The sequence below is a fragment of the Dermacentor silvarum genome, chromosome 2, assembly GCF_013339745.2.
Source record: "Dermacentor silvarum isolate Dsil-2018 chromosome 2, BIME_Dsil_1.4, whole genome shotgun sequence".
Lineage (NCBI taxonomy): Eukaryota > Metazoa > Arthropoda > Arachnida > Ixodida > Ixodidae > Dermacentor > Dermacentor silvarum.
The window spans coordinates 242134383-242153736 of NC_051155.1; the positions used below are offsets into that span (position 1 = coordinate 242134383).

Below are 19354 nucleotides of genomic sequence, written 5' to 3' on the forward strand. Positions count from 1 at the left end.
GCTTCCAACTTGATGGTATTACGATGTATAGTTACAGCACTGGATCCCAGTGCTTGAGCTTAATTATTTACCATCTGTTTCAAACTAGCGCTCACATATAACTGTGGCGCTAACACAGTGTGCAGACGCGGTCGGCGCCGGTTTCGGTCGTGCTCGGACATTTTTTCCAAAGGCGACGTTAACGCGACGCGTGCGCTTCCGCGATGAAACAGTCGCCGACAAACAGTACAACGTGTATTCCGGCCGCAGTCCCACGTAAAGAGCATTTCTCCCGACACGCGAGCACGAGCGACCGTGCGTGCTTCGCCACTCGGCCCGATCTCTCGCCGCGGCGGCCGCGCTCTCTTGATTGCGGGTTCCCTTCGGTGCATATCTGCGGGGAATGCGCGCGGAATTCTCCCACAACACCGTGGTCGGTCATTATTATTACCACTCCGCTTTTATTTCCTCGCTAGCTGCTATGCCATGCGCTGGTCAACAGGTTTGGTCTGGCTTATGCCTCCTTAACCGGCTCTGGTCACTGCGGTCGGCATCAACTCCCCGTCGGTCCGACTCGGCGCGCCCGCGGGTCCTCCTTGTCGTCGCCGCCACCCATGCACTGCGCGGCACCTCAGTCGATGCTTTTAATTGAAGCGTTGCTCGATGCCCCCGGGGGCTTTCCCTGGCCGGGGCGCTGACGAAATGTCTCGTCGGGCCACCGCGCGCTCTTTCTCTGTTTATGCAGAATGGCGTCTGGCAATCGCACTGACCGACGTTTGATCTGCGGTGTTCCAGTTCGATTTTTGGCTTGACGTTTTCTTTCCACCTTGTTTAGACGGCGCTCGCGCACTAACAACTGGAACGTCGTCGGCTGAGTAGTTAGTTCGGCAGTGCTGCTTTCATGTCTTCTTTTTCCTTTTCTTTCTTAGTTGTGGCCGGTGAGGTTGCCGCTGGTTGTCCCATTTAGGCGCGCAACCGAGAGAAACATTGGAGAAGGGGTCACCCCGCGCGCGCGCAATTTTAATGAAGCGTTGCGGGATGCCCCGCGGTGCCAGAGCCACTCCGAACGTGTGTGGAGCGAGTGATTTGCGAGCGGCAAGGCCTCGCGGCGGCGCGATTTCGGAGGGATCCCGCCTTCTCTACGCCGTCGCATTGTGTGTTGCTTTTTCTTTTCTTTATAATTACACAGTACACTCGAGTGCTGCCCACGACAAGGCAGGAGGGACCCGTCTCTTGGCGTAATTTGCGAAATGTCCTTGCGCTTTTCCGGCCAAATATATATTAGAGTCGAGTACGAGTTTGACCACTGTACGGCGCGTCAGCGAGTAGGACGCAAACGAAGAAAAAAAAAGTGAAAGAAAAAATAACTCTTCGGGTGTTGGATTAAATCGCGTACGCATGCGGCTTTAATTGTGGTGTTGGCGATTTCCGTAATTGCGAGGTGCCATTTCCTGTGGGAGGGCTTCACCTGTGTAGCTCTTAGCCTGCTCGGGCCACGTCACTATAGTTTAACCAGATTACACGGTGCGACTCGCGTAGCGTAATCGCAGATTGTGCTGATTGTATGTGCAAGTGAGTCGGTTGACGCGTCACTGTCCTGAAAAAGCTCGTACGTTTGCATGAGCCTCTAGAATATCTGACAGGCGTTCAATCATCCTACGCCTGCTAGCTAGCAGTCTGGAAGTCGATGGTTCAAGCGGCAATACTTTCATGCGTATTCAATATAAGATATATTGAAGGGTCCCCCCTCACCCCCTTTTAGTGCCGGCACTGCGCAGTAATCAATAAAAGCTTGTTTTGGTCTTCCATCTTCTCCTTATTTTCTCCGCTAAGGAAACATTTGGCAGTTTTCTACCACACTAAAAAATCGGTTACTGATGCCAGTCAATTTCATGAACCGTAGGCGTTGCTTTGAACATATGCGTGGTACCTAGTACTATCTTTACAGTCACGTTAACGTAATTGAGCTGGTTCATTTCGTCGTCATAGCCAGTCTAGCCAATCGTACCAAGCTAGATACGTTTTATTTGAATAATGCTCGAAGCGCGTTGTAATTTTTCTCTTTCTTTCTTTCTGCATAATCATCGTAATCATGATCTAACCCGCCTTGCGCGTTGGAAAAGTCTGCCTCTCACTCCACTGCGATCATTGCGGATAGGGGCCGCGTAGTAGGTACGGCGGCGCCTAGAACGGTCGTGCCATTCTTTTCAAAATTACCGAGAGCGTGTGACAAGCGACGGTACCACCTATCAGCATGTGCAAAGTAGGCCGTCACTTTCCCACAATCACGTCTTTCATGTCGGGGAAGCACTGTCGTTGTGGCAGCTATTGGTGGCATTTTCGACTTCCCATATCATGACATTCACTGGCCAACGTTACAACGCACCACTCTGCGAGACACTTAGCGCGCCAGCCGTTGTGTGTGCACATAAAACGCAATGGCGGCTGCTGGGAGCATTGCTCAAACGTGTCTTTAACATTTCTCCTTCCCTTTATGTGGCCGCAAACGAGGACCATTCCACAGTGCCACGCGTGCGCACATTTCTAGCCGTAGTGAGTCGACCATGGCCACCTGACTTCTGGGGGACACGGGGACCATGATTCAGCGATTTCCGGCTGTTGCCGATAGGCGTTTCGGTGTTTGTATGCGTCGCTGACTATGGCGGTGGAAAGGGGAGCAACACTGAGACTGAACACGTCGGCGACGGCAACAGAAACGTTACCACCGTCTAGCGGTCTCGTACCGCGCGATGCTCGCGCACATCGCGAGCTCCGTGAGCTCTACGACCTCTGACGCGGCGGCGGAGGGGGGGGGGGGGGGGGGGGGTCGGTTTCATTTCGACGCGCTTAACGGTCGTTACCGTCGCGCACCTAACGAGTCCGCGCCCGCTTCCATTTGTGTCAACCGCGAGGGTCGCAGGGGCGCCGTCGACGGCGGCGGATCTCTGTAGGCGAGCAGCAGTGCTCGCTTGCGTATATGCGCTGCCTCAGTCGCTGCGGAAGCTTTTCGACGATGATTTGACCGCGGTTTCGCAGCAGGACTCATCGCCGTTTGGAATTAGAGCCTTTTCTCCCCTGCTGTGTTGGTTGCAGTAGTTGCCTACTCTGTTCCTCGTCACGTTCTCCATTTCAGAATGATCCCAACGGAATACGCGCGCGAGTATTACTGCGCGTAAAGTCTGTTCGCTGTTTCGTAAAAACTCGAAGCCACGTGCGTCTAGCGGTGGCGTCCTTGCGGAGTCCATCCCGTGAAACACTTAGCTTATTGCCACTTGGGTCGTCGTTTTCTTGCTTAACGGCCTCTCGCTCTTGAACTTCGGCGGGGCAGGGATGGTGACGAGTTACAGAAGCCCCGCCACGGGGTCCAGAGCGCTGCCTGTTTACTCGCACACCAGCGACAAAAGTCCCGGCGAACGAAGGACGCGTTGGGCTGGAATAGAGTGATGGGAGCGGGGATTTGCCCCCCGCGGTGCAGGACACGTCCGATCTTAATCGCCTGTGTGCACCTCAAGCAAGTATTGTGCGGCGGTTCACCGGCTGCGTTGCGGCAGATTTGGCGACTTATTTTGGGGCCAGATGAGTCCCAGAACAGCAAGAACAATAACCCCGAGCTCGCGCTCTCTTAGCATTATAGCGAGGCTCGCACGTCTCCGTGTGCTGTCATGGTTTGCTTTGATTTCGCGCCCCTAACACGTAATTGGAAGAGCGAAAGTGTTTGTCTTTTATTGCGGTGTCTGCATTATATATCGTCCCTCTTTCGCTCTGCGCCATCTGCTAACGTCGCAGTCGAAGGGCTTTCCCAAAACGGAAAGTTATGCCGTGCTGTCCTCTCGGCCCAGGACGTGTACGAGCTCGCATCCTGAACAGGAAGCTCGAGGAAGTAGAAGACTACATAATAGCTATTCGTGATACAATGCCGAAAAAGAAAAATAGAAAAGACAGCGTATGCGTTTATTTGCATATGAAGTGTCGCTAGAATGTGAACATAAACGTTGGGTGGAATCCAGAAAAAATTGAATGAGCTTTCGTAAATTATATTGCTATTATACAAGGAAGGGTGCTTAATTTAGGCTCGTATTTATATTTGCGATAAGTAGAAAAAAAGTGGTAGCTATAGCCAGACGAATAAAGGCATTGCGACTGTAGAAACCGAACCTGCAACCTCCACGTATGTGATAAACGGTGAATTTTGGGATCTGCTGTTAGTGAGAGAGACCAGCGGAGACGATTCAAGAAAGCTCAAGTATAATCGCCGAGCACCTGCAGGTATCAGTTCGTGTGAATAGTTCACTTCCTTGATTCTAGGACTAATGTCGCTACAGGAAGAGTCAAGCTGGGTAGAGTAAAAAAAAAAAAAAAAATTAATAATGGAGTCAGACACAGCCCAAAGCCCATAGACATTCATTATCGTAAGAAGGGTCAACGGGCCCCGTCCTCGACCTGCCCTTCTGATGACAGACGAGACAGGGTCCCGCGATTAGTGGCGACCGATGCATCGAAGCGACATTTTTTTTTTTTTTTTTTATCCTCTTCGCCACGGCGCGACCAGAGTTTCTGCCCGACCTTTCGTTACTAGCGTGTATTTAGCCGCATTTCCGTCGTGATAGCACGCCCCTGAGAAGGAGACTGGAAAGAATGCCGAGCTACGAGGCCCGTCCGGGCTCTCGGGCCGAGACGAGATTTCGTCTGCTATTATTCAATCGGCCCTGACTAATGTCGCCCGCTCGTCGATTAAGCGAACCGAGCGGCGCCCGTGGCCGTACATGCGGTGAACTGCGGCTATATACGGGTGAGAGAAAATAAAATGCGAATGATGCCGTAAGAGGGGTCGCCTGCGAGGAGGGAGCAGCACAGTAAAAAGAAACGCAAGAAAGAAACCAAAACACTGTGCGCACAAGACGGTGATCATTCGAAGGACCGTCGTTAATGGATTTGATGTCCGTCTGCCGTGCCTTTGATCTGTCTGTGTGTCGCGCCGGTTTTCTGTTTTGCGTGATGTCGCTGCCCGGCCAACCTTTGCGCCCGCCAAGCGCGGTGGGCCCTCGCGTGTGGCTGCGGGCGTTCTTCGCCGTCGGTCGCGTCGTCGTCATCATCGCTCGTTGTGAAGAGTGGTGCGCGGCGCGTTTAGTGGCGGCGGGCGGCCATTTAGCCCCGCGTACGTGTCTGCGCGCGCGAGGGCGAGAGAGTGTGTGCTCTCGCCGCGTACGCCAATTAAGCCGGACCAGCAGTGGTTGTTGCGGCTTCCGCACGCGCGGCCTCCTTGTTTTCTTCTCGTTCCGCCGCCCGCCGCAAATGCCAGCTATTTGATGCCCAGCGTTTGGAGGCGTCTTGAGCCGGCAACTCCCAGTCATTCCTCGCCGCTGCTTTTGCGTATATAGGATGCCCCTGAGAGAAATTCGTGAGGCTGAGTTTGCACAGTACACGCGAATTAACGAACGGAAGTGAAATTAAGAGCCCCGTTGTATGCGCTCTTCGGAGGGCTGTCGACATGTCGCCGATACGCATCGAAGAGTCGCTTCGCATGCTTGCGAAAGTCGTTTCGGCGCACCGCGTATTGCTGCTCCTCCTCCTCCCTCCCTCTCTCAACCTGTCCTCGTGACAGCCGCACATGCAAGCTCGCTGGCCGCTTCCTTCCATCTCTCAATTTTTCTTCCGCGGCCAGCAGCTGCGTGTCGGGCGCATTAATCCGCTACCGAGGGTCATCATGGTGATTGCGAGCTGTCTGCGTCGATTTCGACCCATGTTCAACGATGCGAGATGGAAGCAGCCGCCGGACAACTGGCAGCGCTTTGCTCTAGTATAAATGAATAGGAAAAAGCGGCGACGCAAAAAAAAAAAAAAAAAAAAAAAAAGCGACATCGTGCGCACAGGATATGGCTGTCGTATTTTTCAACACGAGCGACGTGCCAAGAGCAACGATAATCGATTCCCTTGGGTGTCTTCATGTACAGAAGCGTCCTCTCATTGCCGGCGCTCGTGCGGCACACATTAATGGATTCATCCCGCCCATCTATTGCTCACTCTTCCCTTTCTTTTTCAAATTTGCAGTAGGTATATGTGGCCATTCTGTTATGCGTTTAATAGCCAAGTTGCACTTTTTTCGGTGCATTTCTGGCCTACTACAAGATCTCCTATCTGCGACAACTTGTCGATCAGTATAAAGCTTGTACCCCAGCGTATCAATTTCTTGGTTGTGCTTATAATGGCAGTGGTCGCGCTGTTAATGTCCTCTCATGATACTAAATCGTTGGACGGTCGATCGAAAAACTATGAAGTCCTGAGTCATATTTATTTTGCTTGTCGCTTCAACTGACCGCATATTGATGACTCTTGGGCGCAACAACCTTTCCATAACGCCGTGTCGCGCGTTATCGAGCGGTCGACTCTGCGTTTACGCCTGTCGTGATTTTACGTCCGCTGGGCATTTCGTCAATCGTGTTTATGCCTTTGCATATCTCAGCTGGTTTTGAAGATATTCTGCAACAGTATGGCAAATTTCTTCCCGTGGTAGGGAGGCTGTGGTAAAGCTGATCTATAATAATGCGAATGGTTCCTTGTACTAATCTTAGATATTGTTAGTCAAGTTGGTGGTGATTTCATTTCTGTAAAGCTCACCGAGTAGCAGCGCCGCAGACGACCGAACAAGCCGAAGGGACCAAATGTCACGATGTTCTGCTCTCACGTGACCACTTTGTGTTTTGAGTTAAGATGTGAAGACACTTGCGCCTCTTGGAAATCGAAACCGAAACTAGCTCTAGAAAAGCCTTTATAGTGAATTATTCAGGGCGCTCTTATGCTGGCCAGCATTTTTTATAGGGTTTCGAGGTCTAGCTATATTGAACTCAAAAATAATGAAAAGTCGGAAATATGTCAGTACCCCTTTAAGCATTCTCACTGTTCATGTAGAAACATGTCGGTGCTAAGGCGCGATATGAAATCTTTGCATTCTTCGTTCGCTCCTCAGTGCGCGTTTCCGCTTTCTGCCCAGATGCAGGCGTGTTCAGTTAACGTGTTGTTCTCGCGATTTGCGTTCCGGCACCGTGACCGCTCGGCTTCCTGTTCCGTCGCGCCCGTGCGCTGGCACTCCCCCTGGAAGACGTCCTCCGCCGTGCGGCTCCTCGAGACCGGTGGATCTCTCGAGCCCCGCTAGCCGCGTCCGATGCTTCCTGGAAGTTATTGATGGTGCCATGCGGTTGTCACGTTGAGTTAGCGCGAGGCGTACGCTTCTCCGACGAGGTTTGCTCTCTTCTCCGGCGCGCCAGTGGTTCGCCCTGCGGTTATTTCGGTCCGTCCTGGCGTCGCACAAAAGACGGATGAATCTCATGGCTTGGTTTGCCTGGGGCGCGAGGGTTCATGTACTACACGACGGCCTCGAGCTTGTCCACATTGGAAGTTCCTTTATCGTGTCGCTTCGCTCGTGCGTGTATCTTTTCCTTTGGTGATGCAGCCTGTTGCATTTTTGCGTTCTTTTTAACACTTAATCAATCATAAGCACACTCGTAAGAAATGGCGCTAAAGCTTCACTTTCTCTTACGTTCTTTCTACAGCTACGAGGTAGCACAACAATCTTTCCTATACTTGGTATTTCCTGAGATTTTTAAGCAACTTTTCTTTCCGGGCTTGGTCTCAGGAAGGCTCCCTTCGAATGCACGCTCGCTGAGGCCATTTCCGTGGGCGCTGAAACACGGCTCCGCAGATTGATGACTGACGCCGGTTTGCTGCTGATACCGACAAGTGTTTGCGCCTGTTGGGGTATCGCGAATCGGTTGCTGATCTAGGACAGAGTTTCGAGAAATCAGCCGATTCTCAGCTGACGCTGTTTGGCTTGTCCCTTATCTCGATCGAAAGTGTTGCTGCCTGGTTATTCTGACAGGCCTGGCCAATGCTGGCATACGCTTCTACTTTCGGCCACTTATCGCGAGGTCGATCCATCCAGCCGCGCCATATCGGCTATTTGTGCTGATATCGACTATTTTGCATCGATATGTTTTACTTAGATGGGACCATATGGATTATATTCGTATGTGAATACAGGCGAAGAAATATCAGGCGATTACTATTTGCACGCAGAGGAAACATACTTCACGATTTAGCCACTCGATTAAGCCAGAATGCGACGATCGTGAGTATTGGGAACACACTCATTCCACAGCATCTTTATTATTTTCTTTCAGGTGAACGCGCCGTCGTCCTTAGCGTTCTGGCACACTTAGTCTATAATGCGTTGGCATATCAATGAGAGTGACAGTGAATAAGAGGCACTAAATGGACAATAAGGCACATCAGTATTATTAAAATACGCTTCTCCAATAGCAAAATGGTCACTCTTATCGTGAAAGAGCATTTGTAAGCCAACAAAGTAGAAGAAAAAAAAACGACAGAAGTTTTCTTTAATTGCAAGATTAAATTACGGTGCTCAACGTCCCGGAGCAGCAACATACGGGCTATGAGGGACCCCTTAATGTAGGGCCTCCCTGCGGATGAATGTCAGACACGTGCACCTTCTCAACTGCTACCCAGAACGCCGCCGTCGTCGAGAATAAAACCCGGAACACAGTGGTGCAGCAGCTGCAGAACGTCACAACCATTCAGCCACGACGGCGAGTGCCCTGTACCACGGCCCTGTACTCATCGGTAAAGGACTGCGTAATATCCTAATGAAACCAGGCACTCAAATATAGCAAGTTTCGATAACTATTCCGGCGCCAAAACGATCCATATACGATTGTTTACATAAATTCGCGATGTCACGGTGACGTACCGGCGCGTCCGATTCTTTCTGCTTAAGCTCTTATTCTCATCCACAGGAGCTTGTCCAGTGACATCTGCCATCCAGTGCGACAGACTATGTCCGATCGCACGCGTTTTCATCCGCTGTCCGTACGCCGCCGCGGTGGCGCACTCCGGCGCCTGTCCACAGGCTACGGGAGACCCTTCCTCTGCTCCTGAGAGATGCACTGCGAATGTGTGCTCTGGCAAATTCACGAGCGCCCGCGTAAGTGAAATTGTACTCGCAGCTCCTCAGTCGCTCGTGCTTGCACTGCGGGCTGCCGACCGTGCGCCTTTTAATTGCAGCGACCCTCGCGTGATTAAGGTCCCGGCCGTCGTGCACGTTCGATTCGGCGTGCTCTCTCGCCCCCCTGCTGCGTTTGGCCGGCCTCTTGAATTCTCACATGGGCGCAGCCTGCGCTCGCCTGCAGCGGTGCTATAAGTCTCCACGCAGGGCGGCCGTGCAAGCTACGGGCGCATGTTTGGCTATACATCTCCGACGGAAGCCATGGGGAAGAACGCAGACATTCGGGCTACGATCGGCTAATTGTAAACAGCGCGGTCAATGCTGCCAAAGCTGCAGCTATAGTCAGGACGCGGGAAGCCCAGTGAGCTGCAGTGCTGCACGTTGCCTCCAGACGACACCCACGCGCATGCCTACCGCGCAGCTACTGCTCGCGGTCCTTAACACGTTTGCTGTTCACGTATACTGCGGGCTTGATCGCTCTACTATTCGTATATCGCTGCACAGAAATAACGAGGAGAAGCCGGGAATGCTTCTTAAATATGGCTGGCTTGTGAGCGTACATTTATATATCTATATATACATACGGAGTAGCTCGGTTTCGCTGCTCCCAGACGAACTTTACCGGGGTCGCCGCGTGCCTTTGATTGCTTTTCCTTTCCTTATCCCCCCTCCCCCCTCCCTCCCCTCTCTCTGCGTGGTTGAGGCCACCAGAGACGGCAGATACGTATTTTTGAAAAATTCGAAGGTTATTGCATGGACGCCGCCTATACGCAGCATCGCGGTCACTTGGGAAGCTGTCATACAAAATTTTTCAATGCACATGTTTTTATACATGTCTCGCATTGTTAGTCCGGAGCCGCTTTTCCTGCACAAATGAGACACGAACGTGTATGCGCGGGAGTTGTATTTAGCGCCGACGTCAGTTTAGACGAGCAGCCCGACGAGGTTCTGACAGTGCCAAGGATGTCATTTGTCTTTACCGTCGTAGTGTGGGGAAAAAAGTTATCTGGTCGGCATCTGTTACCCGGCCAACGATGTGAAAGAAGGCAGAGCTATGTAGAAAGCTCACTTAGTTTTAATCTCTGCAATTTGTCTTCAGTGTTTTGAAGGGTCGCTTAATGAAAAGACAAAGTAAGGTACAGAGGTCGGTCCATTCCGGTCCCGAAATAGCAGCAAATAGGTCCCTGTCAGGGAAGGTATACACGGACGCCTACATCTCTGAAGATTTACCTAACAATGTGCCCTTTAACGCTGTACACTGTGGTCACAATTTACAGAAACTGCATAGTTCTTATTAAAAATAATTGCATTACATTCGAAAGTGAAGCAACGTTGATCCTGGTGATTCTGTACTGCTTTCCTGCGAAAAAAAAATAAAAAAAACATAAAAGGACGTAGAATCATACCATGTGTATGAACTTTTCGCTCACGTAAATAAAGAGATTGGCTTGGTTATTTAGTGGCGGAAGACACACCATGGGTCCGCCGTTACTCGCTATTTTTACCCCTAGTCAGTCGTTTTCCTCTGCCTACAAAATACGGAGACATACATTTTTCGAGCTACTGGTTATTTAGTAGAAAGAGAGCGCTGTTCGAAGTGTTAGAAGAAACCTTGAATCTCGCTTGGCAGTACGGTGGGAGAATGTCGCGCGGGCATAATTGTCCGTACGGCGCAAGAGATCTTGCTTTGGTGCGACGAAGCCGGCTTGGCGTGAAAGCATGAAACCTTTCAACGAAGGGAGCCTGCGGAGCGTCGCGCACAAGGGCGTCGCCTCGTGCGCTGCTGCTATACGCCGAGTAAATCATGCGCGGCTGTTTACAGCAGACGCGGCGCGTTACATCGGAGGCGCTTTCAGCGCGTCCTGATTTATTGCCTTTGGCGTACGAAGGCAGGGCCTAGCCTGTTTCCCTGGGTTCCCATTGGTTCGCCAGTGGGGCGTTCCCTGACTCCGACCTTCCGGTTGCGCACATCCGAGCTATAGCGTTCGCGCGTTAACTCACGTTGGGCGATAGAGCTATAGCGCAAATGGGCCCGTGCAGTGGTATCGGCGATTCCGCTGCAAACTGTAGATGTGCGAGTTGATCCTGAATGAATATACTCGCAGTTGTCCTTCGAATATGTCATTTGTGACCTGTGGTACGGGCGCGTACTTCCCGATTCGTGAATTTTGGAGGTGACGTCATTGCCACCGTTGCACTTCCGTGCAGTCAGGATGGCCCAACCCGACTCAACTCTCGCTCTCTCTGCCCGACCAGCTATCGATGTCAACCCGACATGCTAGAGAGTTTTAGATGAAGGGACGCAAATGAAACGCAAGCCTTTGCCATCCCTTAATGTAAAACATTCTATTGACTTGACCCATCCTCGATCGTCGGGTTCGCGTAAACGCCGCCATAGTTTTATTTTTAAGATTTACAACATAGCTTGCGTCGAACAACTGAGCATAATTGTCGTTTAACCAGGGTGATGTTGCCCACGTGTCATTTGTGTGTGATATAGTGTTGTTTAACCTGGGCGTTGTTTGCTCTCGTGCTGCAGTCGAACCCCGAGGAGGAGGAGCTCAACGAGTCGGAGTACGGCGGCTCTGGCGACGACGACGAGGAGCGCCGGTCGCCGCTCGACGGAGAGTTGAGCAACGACGACGCGCCGTCGGACGTGCTCGCTCGCTACCACCAGCACAACAACAGTGGCGTCAGCAGCGGCAGTAACAACGGTGGCAACAACGGCAGCGTCCGCAGCAGCAGACAGGACGATGGGTCAGTGTATGCTCCACGTGGATGCTTCATGCGATTACGTTTGAGTAGTCAAAAGGCGCTCTTTCGTACCCAGTCATTCGCGGGCAACCTTGCAGTCGTCATAATCATCGTATTTTACGTCCACAGTAGGATAAAGGCCCCTCAAATCGATAACCCGCTGCAGTAGCTTAGTGGCTATGGTGCTGTGTTGCTAAGCTCGAGGTCGGCCGCGGCGGCTACGTTTTGATTGGGGCAGAATGCAAAAACGCTCACTTGCTTAGAATTAGGTGCATGTTAAAGGAACCCGGGTGGTCAAAATTAAACCTGAATTCTCAGCTACGGCGTGCCATATTATCAGAGCATAGTTTTGTCACGTAATACCCCAGTAGTTCTTAATCCTGTCCATGCCCAGTTATCCCTGTATTGCGCTTGCTGAAACCATCCTGTGCATGCAAATGTCCTGACTTCATCACTTCACCTAGTTCTCTAATGCCCTCGACTACGCTTCCCTTCTAATAGACCATCGCCTATCTGCCTTAATCATTAGACTACCTGGCCAAGTCCATTTCTCCCTCTCAATCTAAAGTTAGAATACCCGCTACCTCCGTTTGCTCCCTATTCCACACCGCTGTCGTCCTATTTGACACTGCGCGAATCATTGTTCGTTCCATCGCTCGTGGCGAACTCCTTAGCCTCTTCGACAGCTTCTTTGTTAGCCTCCAAGTTTCTGTCCCATAAGTTGGGACTGCAGCACTTGAGTATACTCTATTCAATGCAAAGACAGGATCTGTGTGACCTTTCGCCGCATTTAGGATAGCTGTCAGTTGGGCGTGTCGGTAAACGTTCATAATGGGAAGCGCTTTGTCATGTGTTCTTGCTAAGTCCCTGTTTTAGTAGTTCTTTTTTCATTATGATCGCCGCATATTGTATGAGCTGATTTCTGCAAAATGCACTTGGTGCACCCCGCCATTACCCCAAAGAAAGATCATTATAGACGAATCGGACTTATTGGCTTATTGGTTCTTTGACGATTAACGTCATTTTGCGTGCTAATTATGAATCGGTGCTTCGGCATCGGTGTTCGTCGTTGAAGGTAAGCTCAATGCGGCAGATACAACTTTTGTTCGAAAGAAACTAAACGAGTGCCGACACCCACGTGCCGGACGTGCATTACGAACTTGTGCATTGCCGTTTGGCACCTGCTTCTACCGGCGAACTTTCGCTCGCTTCTTGCATGCGTTATAAACGTTGCACCATTCGCCTCTCTCTACGCAGGAGTCCCGTCCCGCTGTCCAACAACAACTGCAACAGCAACCACTCAAGCAACACGCCCCCGGCCGCAAGCAATGGGTCGGCGATGGTGCACACGGGCGGCCTGTCCTCTGAGCCACGCATCCCGGCTCCAAATGCCGTGGTCTCTTCTTCGCCGGGTCCCCTGCGGGTGCCGGACTCCGGCCCGCTCAGTGCGCTGGCCGCTCGGGCGGCGGCGAGCGGAGCCACGGCGCTACTGCCGGCGGCGGCCATCTCCGCGCTGCCGCTGTCCCAGGCGCCGCAGCTGTTCAGCCTGACCACTGGAGCACCGCACATGATGCACCTTCCGCCAACGCTGACGCCCCACACCACGGCCGTGTCCGGTACGCCGCCGGAACCCAACAAATACGCGTTCGAGGAGCACTACGGGAAGCATGTGAGTATGTCGCATTATGCTGCTACCTGTGTTGTAGAGCTCCACAAATGGGGTACCGCCGTATGCCGCGTTCGCGCCCGGTCGTCCGGCAAGAGTCGCGCTAGATCGAACGACATCTTGAATTGAGCTAGTTGGTCTCTAGCGCCCTCAAGGGCGCTCGCTTTGCACAAGATGTACTACGCCGCCGCTGTAAGACTGTCGGCTCTGCCAGTGTCTCTTCTTCATACTGGTAATGGACCTTCTTCATTGAAGCTACCACAATGTTCAAGTCCGCACTTTGTACTGAACTGTCTTAACAGCTCGCTGCTTTTACGTTACGGATTTGTTTACTCATTTTTGCAACCCCTGAATGGCACTGAAGGCAAAAAGGTAAAGGAAATGAGTCTGTAGCTGATCGCAAGCCCCTCCGGGAGATCGCGAGTTGGCCCAGTTATGCGTCAGCCGAGCTTGCCTGTAGGTTTCCTGGGGTGTTATTTTGTAAGTGTCCACCTAGTGGACATGTCCATTTCGTCAGCTGTTGAAGTACTGATTGGCAGGGGGCGCCTGTCTCCTTCTGACGCGTACCCCCCGCCCAGCCAATCAGAACTTCAGCAGCAGACCAAAAGGACACGTCCACTAGGTGGACACTTACAGCGTAACCCCCCTGATCTCATCCATTTTAACTTATCCTTTCCAGTAAGGAAACCTGTAGTGACACTTGTTCCTCAGCGTCACGACACTTAAGCTGTGGATAGATATAGATAGATAAAAAGGGAAGAAAAGGCAGGGAAGTCATCCAGACGCACGTCCGGCTTGCTACCCTAGGCAGGGGCAAGGGGATCAATAGACGAAAAGAAAGCGACACTCTGCTTGGAATAATTCACTGAAACACCAGGAGATGTATGTGCACAGTAGTCGCGCGAGGTGGTGAATTCAGCTACTCCCGAGCCGATCGGCGCGCACTCGGGGCGGAAGTCCTATCCCAGAGATAGGCTGAAATGATGCTATTTGGATGCAGTCAACACCTCTTGTTCAATTCTTCTTTGTTATAATTTGTCTGGTTCAGCAATTGCTCGCCTTAGTTAAAAGCCCATTCTACCACTTTCACGCAATCTAAGAAGCGAAAAGTACAGTACAGTACAGCCAAAGCAGACGACTAAGAAGAAAAATAAAGGGGAAAAAAAAAAAAAAAGGCGGGCATTTAGAGGCCACTTGCAGGACGCGTGGGCTGCTTTCACGGCTGCAACTGTGTGCAGTATCTCGAGCGGCAATGCCTCTGACTTTCAGGTGCCTCAGTTCGGTTAGCCCTCATACCGGGTTCGAAGTTCCATTACATTTTATGCACAGCACTCCTTTCACCTACTCGGGATTTCTTGCGGGCTCATTGCCAACGCTGTATACTCTTTCAATACGAGGGAGTTCACAGATCGCTTTCATAGCTTTTAGTTTCAGCTTTTCATTTCCTTTCTCACTTTGTTGAGCTTTATGTTTGGTTATGCTTCACTTGCGTTTGGCGGAAGATAACAGGTTATAAGTCACCGGCAAAGTTGAAGTCAGTGCATTAAGGTTGCACGGCTCTTGCACGCGCATAGTGTTTTTTTTTTTTTTTTTTTTTCACAGGAGTTCGCAACACTTCATCAGTGTTTCCGTTATGCAATGTCGAAGCAGGCCGCTGTTGCTCAAGCTCATTTGTCGTTCCGCTGCCGATGTTGAAGTCACAGTTTTGAGAAAAACCACTTGTGCACCGTGATGTGTCTGCGCGTCGAAGAACCACGGACTCTCGAAGTACTCCAGAGTCCGCACTATGGCATAGACCCTTTGTAATGAGTTTGAACATTATCAATCAATCAATTAGTAATCAATCCAATCAATTAATCAATCCAATCATCGCAATCAGGTTGTTGGATCGCAGATCTGAAGCTCGCGCGATTGAAATGAAATACACGAGGTCTGAGCAGGATGAACAGCTCTGCGGTGGCCGTTCGAGGAGGGCTGCAGCGCTGACCGGTGGTAGTGCCACGTTACGTGCGCTCGACGAGCGGCGCGAGCAACGGCGATATCCGGGGGCCGTCGGATCGCGCGGAGCGTTCCGCTGTCAGCTGACATCTCCGCTGGTGACGTGCGCGTGCGCGCGCGTATAAAATCACGAGCGCAGCGACTGCTGTGCCGCTGCCAGCATTCAGGGTCAAAGACCTGTTTGCATCCCAAAGTCTGTGTCGTCGTCTGTCGAGTGAGCAAACACTCCTCCTTTCCCTTCCACACTCGAGGACTGCTGCTGCTGCCGCCTCGCCTATCTATCGAAGAGCGTTTCGTCGCACTATCTCCGACGCTTGCTTCCTATATGCCGCGACACGCCGGAACCTTTATCAGTGAATGACATCGAGAACACACACTCTCTCCGGAGCTCTCGGCGCGCCCTCGGGGTCCTATACATGCCTTATGCCTATGGCGGCACGAAACGTCGTGTTTGTGCTACGGCGATCCACCGGTGTGGTCGTGTTATGATGTAGTTCAGGCGCCTGTCTCTATAGTATACACTGGGGACTTACGAAAAGCCGGTTGCCGCTTCTTTAGCATACGAAGGCGTGCAGACAGAAAAATGAGCAAGCGCGGGCGCTCTTGAACAATGATTTGCTTCATGCATTGCTTCGGTATTCCTTATCGCGCGAGTTTTAAGAGCGCATACTACGAAAATATTACATAGATCCCGTGTCTTTGCGGAATGCCCTTAATAAGCATCGGGATAAACATCGGCCGTTATACGTCCCAGAGATAAAGCAAACAGCCTAGATTGCACACGTTAACGCCTTTTATTCATTGTTTTTGAAAACATTAGTAATTAACCAAATCCACCACGTCGAAGAAAGAAACGACTTGTATGGCAGCACACTATTGCTTTCACGTTTATGACAAATTTTCTTTTTGAGCTTCGATAATGTGCAGCTGATGCATCAGATCGGCAGCTACATACATCAGACACCTACCTTGGGCCTCAGTCGCGAACAGAGCCACGAGATGGAATCTTCACATTGACACTCGCTAAAGCTTCATCAAAGCCACTAGGGGCGAACATCCCAGAAAATAAGAACGCAACGTGTTAATCTGTCCCTGCTCGCTTGGTTACGGTGTTCATGATGGTAGTGCGCAACGTGGAACGATATTCAAATGTATGCAGCTATAGAGAAATTTCACATGGTGCGCTTACGATGCACCGTCATGTATGGAAGCTTATCGTTGGGACGCGAAGATTATCATCACAAGTGTTCCATTCAACTTGGGAATTGATGCGCAGCCTAATCCACGCCACAGTACGTTCTTTGCTGTGGCTTCAGCCCCATGTTGAACTTGGTATGGGTACTTGTTTGGTTCTTCAAGAACTGCCAAGTCGACCTCGTGTGCCAGTGTCTTTCGCAGCTGAGATGATTAGCTTTTGCTCATTAAACACGCTGCCAGCGGCGGTTAAGTTAGAACGCTTTCAGCCCCTCCATAGCTCGTCGCGTTGCCCTCCCCAAAAGGAGCATGCACCTGAGTGGCCCCGTGGTGTTGCTAGTAAGATGCATGACCACTGGATGGGTTGAAGGAACCTTGTAAAGCTGACAAGCGTGCATTGTCATTATTGATTTTGTCCGAGCCGCGAGGCTTCTTACTTTGCCCGGCGCTTTCTGAGAACGACTGGCCCTCCGGGGCGCTCCCCCTCTGACGCAGTTGTCCATCTCCAACCTGGCCGCCGCCTGGATCAGTGAGCTGACAAAGTCCAATGGGGTAAGCTGTTACTCCTGACGAGCTTTGCTCGCGATGGGGCGAACTATGTTTCTAGGTAGGGCGACGACCCCACAATGGACAGTCAAACTGCCGTAATCCGTATTCTCCCCATACGTGGCAACATAACTTGGCGGGGGTCTAGACTGCCCAGATATGGCGGTTTTCCCCTGCCGCCCCTCGGCACTAGTGCATGCTCAATCTTTTTTTGGTGCGTCAATTCGATTCGGTTGGATTTATCTGGTGGCACAATGAAAAAGGGCTCTGGCGAAGATAAACTGGGGTTGCGTCTGGTTAGCCACCCCAAAAAGGGGAACGAGGAAAGCATGGAGTTGTCGGGCGCCCGTGCAGGAGTAGCAGCAACGTCCCAAAGCTTGCTCCGCCGGCCAGCTAAGCATCTGAAAAGCCTTCTAAGAAGAGGCTTCAAATACAGCGCTGTCATATCTTTTCAGGAACGTATTCAAAGTACGGTAGACTTTAATTAGCTTCATCACTGCTACTGCCTACGGGGATAGAGAGTTGGTGGAGCATTAATCATCGCGCATCTATGCCACCGCAAAATTATTAATCCGAGTTTTCTTGCCTGTCAAGCTTAAATCATCAGTCTCATCGGGGTACCTTCGGCTTCGAGAATTTTATATTATTATTATTATTATTATTATTATTATTATTATTATTATTATTATTATTATTATTATTATTATTATTATTAATTACGAGCCTTATTATCAATATTAACCCTTATATTATGTTTGTTATACCAGTTATGTTACTGCCTGCATGCTGACTCAGGCAGTAACATAACTGTAATGTATACGTATATTGACTCATATTTTTCTTTAGCAGGAACACTCGTGCTACACAATACATTTCTAGCCCATTGTACACGGTGTCGCAAGGTGTCACTATCGGCGCTGTTGCTTGTAACGCCTCCGGCACACCAGCGTTCCTTAAAGGCTCATTCACACTAGGTCGACACGACACCGATTTTGGTCTGCCGACTGTTGGCTGCCGCCAACAGTTGGCAGCGTTTTCCTTCCTTTAAGCCGTTGGCCGCAGCGTTTTCCGTCCTGTAAACTGCTGTCGGCAGACCCAAATCGGTGTCGTGTCGGCCTAGTGTGAATGAGCCTTTAGCGGCAGGCAACACGCGCAAGTTTCGGCGATAGCGCGCCGCGCCGCATCAGGGCAGCAGCCACTGAATCTAAAACAACGCTCGTAAAGCTTAGGCGACCGATTACGGTACTGCGCGATATGCGCTTCGTGAATGCGGCGCGGTGTTAACGGAGTCGCTCGAGGGGGGGGGTGCAGTGTTCCGAGTCTGCGCTCCTTGCCTATTCCTTGTTTCCGACTGCGCGTTGTTGGGCCGGCCGCTGTCCTTTCGCTCCGCGGGATCGTTGCTGGGCTATCTCCGCCCGTGCGGCCGTCGTTGCAGGATGCTGACGCGACCTCAGCGTCGCCGTTATCGCGCTGTATAATGACGCGGACGAGATAACGAGCGCAGTGGAAAAATAATTCTCCCTCCTCGAAGTCTGTGCTATCGGGCGCGGAGAGCGGGAAAGGGTTGCCGGTGGCGTTTCGCCACGTGTCTACGAGAAAGTGACAGATCTGCTGAAAAAAGTGAGCAGCGCGGATGACTCTATACGCGCAGTCGACGTCTTTTCCGTCGCTCCGTTTTGCTGGAACGTATGTTCTCTGCTTTCCCAACAGTGCGAGGCTGCTGTCGTGCCGTCCGAAGTGGCGAAGGATGGCAGGAAGCTGTCCTCGCTCACTTTCTCTAGGTCTACTCACTCACTCACTGAAAACTCCCTCTGTGTCAGGTGCATGTGAGAAAGAACCTAGTTATTGGAAGGCATAGATTTTTGCCGGCGTGTATATGACCGCTGACATGCTGTTTTGCATATGGAGAGGAAAACGCATCCGATGTTCACGTTCATTATTACTGACGCAGGTGCATTTGATAGAAAACCGGGCGCGATATATAAAGTCTCCGCATGCATTGCTTTTCTATGAGTAGCGACAAAAACAGTGCTTTCCTTCGTAACGCCTTGTTCGGTCGCAGTTGCCACGCTTCGCCGCGTTTCAACTGCCAAATGACGCCATTGATTGTAAACACAGTGAAAAGAAACGAGAGGCGAGGTGAAACAGCCTTGTCAATATTTTTGCTTTCTTCCGTAATGAAGACCTGTTGTGAGAAAGCT

The 19354-nt window shown here is 51.2% G+C and overlaps 1 protein-coding gene across 14 annotated transcripts in view; it reads left to right on the top strand.

The window, feature by feature from the left end:
* The window catches only part of LOC119442992 (AT-rich interactive domain-containing protein 3C), a 239803-nt gene that overhangs the window by 52731 nt on the left and 167718 nt on the right, over positions 1-19354 (top strand). For 7 of the 14 annotated variants that reach the window (XM_049662499.1, XM_049662503.1, XM_049662508.1 and 4 more), the window contains exons 2-3: positions 11535-11752; positions 13007-13418. In XM_049662499.1, coding sequence (XP_049518456.1) covers positions 11535-11752; positions 13007-13418 — 630 coding nt within the window. Of the gene's footprint in view, positions 1-11534; positions 11753-13006; positions 13419-17102; positions 17160-19354 lie in introns of all 14 variants that reach the window. The other 7 variants (XM_049662500.1, XM_037708099.2, XM_037708100.2 and 4 more) reach the window with 2 other exon arrangements.